The 11436-nt window shown below is 43.1% G+C and overlaps 1 protein-coding gene across 1 annotated transcript in view; it reads left to right on the top strand.

The window, feature by feature from the left end:
- Positions 1 to 11436, top strand: part of LOC112076870 (regulating synaptic membrane exocytosis protein 1) — a gene marked incomplete at its 3' end in the record, with an annotated part of 42620 nt that overhangs the window by 8685 nt on the left and 22499 nt on the right. Inside the window, exon 2 of the mRNA XM_070441485.1 lies at positions 3786 to 4002. Coding sequence (XP_070297586.1) covers positions 3786 to 4002 — 217 coding nt within the window. The remainder of the gene's footprint in view (positions 1 to 3785; positions 4003 to 11436) is intronic.

Here is an 11436-nt window from a genome sequence, read left to right as displayed (position 1 = left end):
ATCAACATCACCTATGAGGGTGGTCATAACAGCCTTATGTAGCAGCAACATCAACTTGAGGGTGGTCATAACAGCCTTATGTAGCATCAACATCAACTTGAGGGTGGTCATAACAGCCTTATGTAGCATCAACATCAACTTGAGGGTGGTCATAACAGCCTTATGTAGCAGCGACGTCACCTTGAAGGTGGTTATAACAGCCTTCGGTACATGTTCACGTCATGGCATAATCTCTGTGGTATCACCTGGCCAATCTGTGTGTGTATTTTCACCTCTCTGGCCTAGATCCAGTCTTGGGTAACGTCATTGTCACCTTGACATTCACATCACGGCTTAATCTCAATGTGTGATGTCACCTGGCAAGCCAAGATCGTCCCAAGTCTTTTCCCTGTTCCAGCTCCCCTGGACCGCAGTCTGCTATATGTCTGCTAGGCATGAGGACTGTAGACCGGGAGACGTAGCATTATGTAGACCGGGAGGCGTAGCATTATGTAGACCGGGAGACGTAGCATTAACTACACTTACCTGCTACTTCCACACTCTTTCAGCAGACTTTCTGAAGTCTTTCTGGGGACCTATGAAGAGGCGTTATGTGTGATATGTAGAGAGTTGTTTTGGAGATTTCTGAAGAGTCTTCCTGTGGATGAATAAGGGATCTTTCCAGAAACTTCTATGCAGTCATTCTGAAGCCATTTTGAGAAAATCTGAATTGCCATTTCAGGGGGGTGAAAAGTCTTATCTAAATAGTATTTCTGGCAACTTATAACTCTTCCTTTCTTGGGCGCTATGACCAGGACATGGTGGAAGACTGTTAAATGATTTCAGCGACCCAGTGTTGTTGACATCAGATTGGGAGTTGTGTGTTCGTCCTGTTACGCATTCTGAGGTCATTGACTAAACACACAAGGAAATGGCTGTATTCCGCAAAAACAGGTGACTTGTCTTATTCAATCGTATTTTCATAATATGACATAATATCATAAGATTGCAATATTATATGTGATATTATTGCCATATGTCAGTCTCAGTTGGGTAAACACTCTCAATTGTGTAAACGTCTCAGTTAGTATTCATTTGGTTTGGAAAAAGGCCAGATTTTGTTATCTGAAAAGGGCAAGCACCTGGAATGCAGTAAATTGAGTCACGTACTGGCGTATTCCCTCCAGAAATGTGTTATTGTGTTTTGGGGTATATCCTGTCTGCCCTTGTCAGTCAGTTATGCCAGATGTCAGGGAAGTCTTTAATGGCGAGACTAGACAGACACCTTTGTCCTCTGGCTTTACTGACGACAGGTCAGGACCAGTGTTTGCAAAGTGTAGGACGTCAATTAAGTTATCAGGTCTCTATGTCTCTCATTCTCGTCTCTCGTCTCTCTTCTCTCATCCTCTCTCTCTTCTCTCTCTCTCTCTCTCTCTCTCTTCTCTCCTCTCTCTCTCTACTCCTCTCTCTCCTGCTCTCCTCTCTCTCTCTCTCTCTCGTCTCCTTCTTCTCTCTCTCTCTCTCGCAACCGCACGCACGCAGGCAGGACACGCACAACACAACAAACACACCAACCGTAATTAAATAGCACTGTCTGGGTCCTGTAAATGAGTGAAATTCATATGCTAATGTCTTTGACAAGTATTGTGGGGGGAGGGCAAAGTGGGGAAGGGTTTTCAGTTTTCACACGGACTCATTGCAGTTCACAAATGGTTATTTTGGTTCCTGGGAAAGCAGAGCAGGAGAGAGGGGAAGATGATGGATCTCGACTCAGACTTTTATGGTGTGATTTATTCTCAGCAGTACGACCTCTTCATCTTTGTTTTAATTGGTTCCTGTGTTTCCCTGCAACGGAAGTAAATGCAGTCATCCACACTTTCAGACATGTTATTGAAATCATGCGGTGTCTCTGATAGCACACATCTAACTTACAGTTTAACGTATTCCCGTTCATTTCATTATACTCTGCTCCAGCCTGTGTGGAAAACTGTGCCTTAAGGTCATCGCATATTTCCATTGAGCTGGGTGACAACTTTTTTCTCCCTAATTTCTCTTATGTCAACGATTTCTCTCTCTAGTCTTTTTCTCTTTCTCTTCTCTCTCTCTCTCTCTCTCTCTCCTCTCTCTCTCTCTCTCTCTTCTCTCTCTCTTCTCTCTCTCTCTCTCTCTCTCTCCTCTCTCTCTCTCTCTCTCTTCTTCTATTTCTCTATTTCTCGCTCAATTCAAATTAAGAGCTTCTTTGGCATGAGATATAGTATGTTTACATTGCAAATGCAAGTGAAATGAGATATTAACTATAACAAATATTACTGTACATTTTACACCTTACAAAAGTTCCAAAAAATACAAGAATTCAAATCATTATTTGTATTTACAGTGATCCCCGCCACTTCGCGGTTCACTTATCGCGGATTCGCTATTTCGCGAGATTTCATAATGCATTTTTTTTTTTTTTTGGCTTGATTGTGCTCTGCATTCTGATTGGCTTAAAAAACTCACTCCCGCTCTTGTTATCTAAAACATGCTACGAATTGTGCTATCATTTTTTCGTCTCGTGCAGTTATGTGTACGTACATAAAACAGCCTTGGCAAATTACATTAAGTTGGCCAAATTATCTTGTAATTCGAACATCTCCTAACCATAATGGCGACGAAACGGCCTAACTGTAGTCACTGTATTTGTATACACTGTTAATAGTTGCTAATTGTAAAAAAAAAAAAAGTTTCTATTCGCGGATTTCACTTATCGCGGTCATTTCGGAACGTAACCCCGCTTCTCCCCGCGATCGAGGGATTCTGTATTACAGTTTTGTAATGATGTTCAAATAGTTAAAGATATAAAAGGGGAAAATAAATAAACTAAATATGGTTGGATTATTACAATGCTGTTTGTTCTTCACTGTTTGCCCTTCTTCTTGTTGGCACAGTCACAAATCTTGCCTGCTGTGATGGCACACTGTGGTATTTCACCCAGTAGATTATGGAGTTTTATCAAAATGGATTGGTTTTTGATTCTTTTTGCGGTCTGTGTAATCTGAGGGCAATATGTGTCTCTAATTATGTCATACACTTTTGCAGGATGGTTAGGAAGTGCAGCTCAGTTTCCACCTCACTCTTTGTAGGGCAGTGTGCACATAGCCTGTCTTCTCTTGAGAGCCAGGTTTGCCCTCAGCCGGCCTTTTTCATCATAGCAAGGCTCATACTTCACCTGAGTCTGTACTAGTCAACAGATTTCCTTAATTTATGGTCGTCAGTCACTACGTGGGCAGGTATTCTGCCGCGTGTTAACTCTCTTTTTAGGGCCAAATAGCGATTCTAGTTTGCTAATTTTTGTTAATTTATTTTTATTCTTTCCAATGTGTCAAAGTAATTATCTTTTTTTTTCTGCAGATTTGGTCGGGTTGTGTTGCTGTTCTGGGGCTCTGTGGTGTCTGTTTGTGTTTGTGAACAGAGCCCCAGGACCAGCTTGTGTTAGGGACCTCTCTCCAGGCGTTCATCTCTTCGGTATGGTCGCAATAACTTTGAGTTATGGAAAGTTTGGAATTGTTCCCCTTTCTAGGCGGCTTGTAGGAATCATTCTTAGGCTCCTTTTCTGAGATGTTTGATTAATCTAGCCTCTCCTCGCTCTCGTCCTCTCTCTGCTCTGTTCTCGATCTGTCTGTCTGTCTGTCTGTCTGTCTGTCTGTCTGTCTGTCTGTCTGTCTGTCTGTCTGTCTGTCTGTCTGTCTGTCTCTGTCTCTCTCTCAATAAAAACATAATAAGCATATGAATAACTTCTCTCCTCCTCTCTCTCCTCCCTCCCTCAGGACGCTGCACCAGCAGTTTGAGAGTTATAAGGAGCAGGTGCGTCGCATCGGCGTGGAGACGCGGCGCCAGCAGCAGGGCCAGCACAAGGACGACGCCCCCACCTGCGGCATCTGCCGCAAGACCAAGTTCGCCGATGGCTGCGGACACCACTGCTCCTACTGCCAGACCAAATTCTGCGCCCGCTGCGGCGGACGCGTCTCCCTGCGCTCCAACAATGTGAGAAACCGCTAAGAATCCCTGCCTCCACCCCTTCTTCTTCCTCCATCCCTTCGTCTTCGTTACCCCCCTCATCCCTTCCCTTTGTTCATTTGTTTTGTCAAGACGGCTGCTTTTATGTTGTGTGTGTTGGCGGCTGGGGCTCTGTCACACTTTGGTCGGTCAAAGTGTATTGGAGTTGTTGTTAAAGCTTCAATCCATCCTCAGGTGTGTCACAGTTTTTCAAAATAGCGACCCTGTAATATAAACCCTAGGAGCACCTAGTATGTAGTCCTTTACACAGAATGGACAAGCTGCCAACCAGAAACACCATTCAGCGTTTACAGTATTGACACATACGCTGCAGTTCCGCTCAACATCCCTATAAATAAGACAGTCACATTCCCCAGAGCCCAAACCTTGTGAATGATACAGCGTTGATTCTAGTTTATTTAGTCTAGCTCCCCAGTGCCAGAGGAAGCGTGTGGTATGAGATGCGGCGGCGTCCATACTCACCATATGTGGGCGTTATTTTAAGCCCAAGTCCCGCTCCACCCCATCCCATCTGGGCCCCTCTCCATCTCATGTCCAGCCCAAGAGAGAGGCCCTCCTCCTGGGTTTCTTACCTGACTGTGGGCCCTGGTCCCTGGGCCTGCTGGGCGCCAATCTGTTCCAGATCCGCTAGGCCCAGCTGGAACCCAGGCTCACACAGGGAGCAGGACACAGGATCAAGCTTTGGCCCAGACTGTGGACTTATTATTGGATAATTCTATAAAATGAATTATGGATAATGATAACCGGCCACTAGTAGTGTTGTCTCTATTAGAAATTCCATCAATATGGAACTAATACTACAGTGAAACAAGGGCTAGGAACTCAACTCAATAGTAAAGTATGCCAAGAATTAGTTTGAGCACTATTGCAGTTTATTTCAAAGGTATTTTGAAGTAACGTCTCTCACTGGGCAGAGAAAAAATACGGTGTAGGTTTGAGTCAGTATTAGTGTGTGTGTCTGTGTATCAGTGTCAGTATTTATGGTGTATTTATGGGTACTTTTGCGTAGGCTGTAATCTATTATGTGTGTAAGGGTATTTTTGTGTAGGCTGTAATCTATGTGTGTAAGGGTATTTTTGTGTAGGCTGCTGTTGTATTGTGTGCGTATTACAGCCTGTGTGTGTAGGCAGTGTAGACTGGAGAGATGGCTTCTGACCGGCGCTCTCTCAAGTGGTACCTCCTTCCTTGATCCCCCATCCTACTCTCTCCTCTATCTCCAGCCAAGCAGAATAACAGGATTAGTTGAAATTTAGAAACTTTTGTTTTATTACATAAAACTCTCCCTCCTATTCATGTTTTCCGGTTTAGTACAACATGTCGGTGTACCTCATGTCAAATTTAAGCCCGAGCACTTCATGCATCTCTCCAGTGCTGAGTCGGTCAAAACATACATTTGTTTGACAGGGCGGATGCTAAGCACGTTTCCTTACATTACTTCAGTTTGTGTCACTCATGTCAAAAAGGCCCACTCTTTGCATTACTTAAAGATGCGCTCTCAAACCTTTGTATAATATCAGCCAGTAGTTTTGAAAGTGGTGCTCACGAGCCAAAACGGGTCCCCGTCATCCAATTGTGTACTACGTAATCTAATTGTGTACTACATCATCCATTTCGTGTGACAGGTATGATATCATACGAATTTAGCATTTTGTTTGATATGTTACAAATCAAATTCATGCAGTATGTTACAAATTTGTTGTGATTAAGATCCCAGAGAGCATTTTTAACCTTTACAGGATTGGTGGGTCCCCTCGGGACGGTTGAGCTAACGTAGGCTAATGCGATTAGCATGAGGTTGTAAGTAACAAGAACATTTCCCAGGACATAGACATATCTGATATTGGCAGAAAGCTTAAATTCTTGTTAATCTAACTGCACTGTCCAATTTACAGTAGCTATTATAGTGAAATAATACCATGCTATTGTTTGAGGAGAGTGCACAGTTATAAACTTGAAAAGTTATTAATAAACCAATTAGGCACATTTGAGCAGTCTTGATACAACATTTTGAACAGAAATGCAATGGTTCATTGGATCAGTCTATAACTTTGCACATACACTGCTGCCATCTAGTGGCCAACATATAAATGGTGCCTGCGCTGGAATAATACACTATGGCCTTTCTCTTGCATTTCAAAGATGGTACAAAAAAATACAAAAAAACGCATGTTTTTTTCTTTGTATTATCTTTTACCAGATCTAATGTTCTATATTCTCCTACATTCATTTCACATTTCTACAAACTTCAAATTGTTTCCTTTCAAATGGTATATCGAATATGCATATCCTTGCTTCAGGTCCTGAGCTACAGGCAGTTAGATTTGGGTATGTAATTTTAGCCTAAAATTGAAAAAAAAGGGTCCAAACTTAGCAGTAGCTTTAATGTATTTTTCCAGACCTGCGAGTTAAAATGATATGAATCTATCAAACTATAAATTGGTTCTACAGGACTGATGTTCAGTAAGTTATACAGAAGATACACTGTATATACAAAAGTATGTGGACACCCCTTGAAGTTAGTGGATTCGGCTATTTCACCCACACCCATTGCTGACAGGTGTATAAAATTGAGCGCACTGTCACGGCCGTTTAAAGGAGAGGACCAAGGTGCAGCGTGGTAAGCGTACATTTTATTTTATTTTAAAAATGACGCCGAACAAATCAATAAACACTACAAAAACAAACCGTGAAGCTCAAAGGCTAAACAAAGTCTACTTCCCACAAACACAGGTGGAAAAAATAGCTACCTAAGTATGGCTCTCAATGAGAGACAACGATAGACAGCTGCCTGATTGAGAACCACACCCGGCCAAACACAAAGAAAAAGAAAACATAGAAATAAAGAAACTAGAATGCCCACCATAGTCACACCCTGGCCCAACCAAAATAGAGAATATAAACCTCTCTATGCCGATGGCGTGACATGCACAGCCATGCAATCTCCATAGACAAACATTGGCAGTAGAATGGCCTTACTGAAGAGCTCATTGACTTTCAATGCGGCACCATCATAGGATGCCACCTTTCCAACAAGTCAGTTTGTCAAATTTCTGCCCTACTAGAGCTTCCCCGTTCAACTGTAACTGCTGTTATTGTGAAGTGGAACCATCTCGGAGCAACAACGTCTCAGCCGCGAAGTGGTAAGCCACACAAGCTCACAGAATGGGACCGCCGAGTACTGGAGCATGCTACGCGTAAAAATCGTCTGTCCTCGGTTGCGACACTCACTACCGCGTTCCAAACTGCCTCTGGAAACAACGTCAGCATGAACTGTTCGTCGGGAGTTTCATGAAATGGGTTTCCATGGCTGAGCAGGCGCACACAAGCCTAAGATCGCCATGCGCAATGCCAAGCGTCAGCTGGAGAGCTTTAAAGCTTGCCGCCATTGGACTCTGGAGCAATGGAAACGAGTTCTCTGGAGTGATGAATTGCGCTTCACCATCTGGCAGTCCAAAGGACAAATCTGGGTTTGGCGGATGCCAGGAGAATGCTACCTGCCCCAATGCATAGTGCCAACTGTAAAGTTTGGTGGAGGAGGAATAATGGTCTGGGGCTGTTTTTCATGGTTAGGACTATGCCCCTTAGTTCCAGTGAAGGGAAATCTTAACGCTACAATGACATTATAGATGATTCTGTGCTTCCAAGTTTGTGGCAGCAGTTTGGCAAAGGCCCTTTCCTGTTTCAGCATGACAATGCCCCCTTGCACAAAGCAAGGTCCACACAGAAATGGTTTGTCAAGATCGGTGTGGAAGAACTTGATTGGCCTGCAGAGAGCCCTGACCTCCACCCCATCGAACACCTTTGGGATGAATTGGAATGCCGACTGCGAGCCAGGCTTAATCGCCCAACATCAGTGCCGGACCTCCCTAATGCTCTTATGGCTGAATGGAAGCAAGTTCCCACAGTAATGTTCCAACATCTAGTGGAAAGCCTTCCCAGAAGAGTGGAGGCTGTTATAGCAGCAAAGGGGGGACCAACTCCATATTAATGCCCATGATTTTGGAATGAGAAGTTCGACAATCAGGTGTCCACATACTTTTGGTCATGTTGTGCAGGTGCAGCTTGTTCATTGTAGTTACACAAAATTGATATTTGACTCAAAATGGCCTCAATCATAATCAGATGTATTGACTTCTATACTAGCGGCATATAAGTCACAGTAACTCACAAAACATTGATTTTGTCGTGATAAACCCCAATTCACCCTGTGCCGAATAATCACATTCCCAAAATCGACACAGAGACACGATGCAGTACACAGCATTGTCCTGCAGAAGGCATTACAGTTACATGGTGATGCCCGACACAATCTGTGCCACCCACTCATTTTGCTATTACTAAACCTCTCCCTTCCCCCCAGCCTGTCCTCATAGTCATGTTGTGTTATAAAAGTCACATTTCTGTATCTATAATAGCTCACCAAACAGCAGATATTAAAAGCAGGGTCTGTATTCATAAAAAAAAACTCAGAGTGCTGATCTAAGGTCAGGTCCCCCCCTGTCTGTATAAACATATTCATTATGATTTGAAAGGGAAAACTTTTCCTAGATCAGCAAACTTATCCTAGATGCTATTTAAATACAGGCTCATATATTGATTGGAAGTAGACGTACACTACCTTTCAAAAGTTTGGGGTCACTTAGAAATGTCCCTGGTTTTGAAAGAAGAGCACATTTTTTGTCCATTAAAATAACATCAAATTGATCAGAAATACAGTGTAGACATTGTTAATGTTGTAAATGACTATTGTAGCTGGAAACTAATGATTTGTTATGGAATATCTACATAGGCGTACAGAGGCCCATTATCAGCAACCATCACTCCTGTGTTCCAATGGCACGTTGTGTTAGCCAATCCAAGTTTATCATATTAAAAGGCTAATTGATCATTAGAAAACCCTTTTGCAATTATGTTAGCACAACTGAAAACTGTTGTCCTGATTAAAGAAGCAATAAAACTGGCCTTCTTTAGACTAGTTGAGTATCTGGAGCATCAGCATTTGTGGGTTCGATTACAGGCTCAAAATGGCCAGAAACAAATAACTTTCTTTTAAAATTCATCAGTTTATTCTTGTTCTGAGAAATGAAGGCTATTCTATGTGAGAAATTGTCAAGAAACTGAAGATCTCGTACAACGCTGTGTACTACTCCCTTCACAGAACAGCACAAACTGGCTCTAACCAGAATAGAAAGAGGAGTGGAGGCCCCGGTGCACAACTGAGCAAGAGGACAAGTACATTAGAGTGTCTAGTTTGAGAAACAGACGCCTCACAAGTCCTCAACTGGCAGCTTCCTTAATTAGTACCCGCAAAACACCAGTCTCAACGTCAACAGTGAAGAGGCGACTCCAGGATGCTTGGCTTTTTCTTTGCAACTCTGCATCCTGGAGTTGCCTCTTCACTGTTGACGTTGAGACTGATGTTTTGCGGGTATTATTTAATGAAGCTGCCAGTTGAGGACTTGTTAGGTGTCTGTTAGCCTTTAAAAAAAAATTATCAACTTGGATTAGCTAACACAATGTGCCATTGGAACACAGGAGTGATGGTTGCTGATAATGGGCCTCTGTACGCCTACGTACGCCTACGTAGATATCCCATAAAAAATGTGCCTTTTCCAGCTACAATAGTCATTTACAACATTAACAATGTCTACGCTGTATTTCTGATCAATTTCATGTTATTTTAATGGACAAAAAAATGAGCTTTTCTTTCAAAAACAAGGACATTTCTAAGTGACCCCAAACTTTTGAATGGTAGTGTATATATTGTATTGTAAGCTAGACAGGAAGTTATATATAGGGTTGTGTAAGATGATGTATCATGTTGCTCTTCTTGTCCCCATTTCCTGTTCCTGCATGACACTGTGACACAAAGGTCATGTGTCATGCCGACGTCACATGACTGATATGTCGAGTCATGCATGTTTGCTGTCAAACTCCCTCTGTGTTTCACCACTGTTGCACCCCTTACAGGTTGTATCACTGAATAAACTGTGAATTAAAAGTGTGTATTGTGGATTTTGCTCATGTGTATTAACAAACGTTTACACCATTCCCTCACTCCTTTTTCTCTTTCTCTTTTTCCTCCGTCCCTTCTCATGTCCCATGAACTTATATTTGACCTCTGTCTCTCTTTCTCTGTCCACTCCTCCACTGCACCCCTCTATCCTTCCCTCTGCTTCCTCCACTCCCTCCCTCACTTCCTTTTCACTTTCTCACTGCTACCTGGACTACATGCCACTACAGGAGGACAAAGTGGTTAGCATCTTTTCTGTGCTCTCTACTGTACTGTGAATATAACCTATGTGTCCCTTTGAAAATCTCCCAATGGCTGTGTTCCAATCCCAAAGTTTTGACCCCCTTCCCTCCTGCCCTGTAGACTTCCCCTTTTAAGTGGACTGGATTTGTGTGAGTGATATGGCATAAACTACTGTAGTCCTATGCCAAGCCTTTTTGCTGTTGGCAAGGTCGAGGTATATTCCTTTGTTACTAAAACCTAGCTCACACAAATCCAAGAAGGGGGTGTCCACAAAGGCTGAAGTGAAGGGAGTAAGTTATCAGATTGGAACGCGGCCAAAGCGTTCAAATCCACCTATGGATTAATGACTTAAACCGAACAGAATGATTCCCTGACAGTTCAGTCCAGGCTTTTCTCTAATACTAAAAGGCTAGCCTTTATCCTTGGACTTCCACACACATACTGTATCTGTCTGTAGTCCAGATTCCAGACTCTGGGCATTGGCAGATACAGTCATAGGGACCATTTTGCCTTGAGTAGAAATAAATATGATTAGATACGATCTCTGTCTATCACTATGGTATTTTACCATGGACTTCCCCAAGCATATCTGCCTGTAGTCCAGTCCACACTAATATGGACATTGGCAGTGCAGTACTAGAGACTGTTTTATCTTCAGTAAGGATATCTGGGTAAAAACGTTGACTAATTCTGCATCCATTGTCTGTCTCTTCCTCTTGCAAAGTGTCTCATAGTGAAGGACAGGGTAAGGCCTGCTGMGTAATGGAGTTTTTGCATGGGTCACTATAACTGTAGTTCTTTAATGTCACACTTCAGCTGCKATTTGGGAAGRGGGCGAGCATGAGCCATGCCTGGCTGTCTGGGTGGGCATTCCTAGACACCCCTGGATGGGCACCCCCCTTACACAACTCCTCTCTCTATGGCTGTGGGCATGGCTGTGCCAGGGGGAACTGGGTATAATATACAAGATAGGGGGAAAAATGGGGTACAAGGGCACAGGGTGTTTGTTGGGGGGTACAAGGGCACAGGGTGTTTGTTGGCACGCAGAATCACCTTATCTTACTATAAGACCTGTGTTGTGACTGCAGAGGGAATGTGCACACTTATGCCCGTGCATGCTTTACCTGCCTGTCTGTGATGAGCAT

The sequence above is a fragment of the Salvelinus sp. IW2-2015 genome, unplaced genomic scaffold (assembly GCF_002910315.2).
Source record: "Salvelinus sp. IW2-2015 unplaced genomic scaffold, ASM291031v2 Un_scaffold4098, whole genome shotgun sequence".
In the NCBI taxonomy this organism is placed as follows: Eukaryota; Metazoa; Chordata; class Actinopteri; order Salmoniformes; family Salmonidae; genus Salvelinus; species Salvelinus sp. IW2-2015.
Note: the sequence above shows the minus strand (reverse complement) of the source record. Positions and strands in the feature narration are given on the sequence as shown.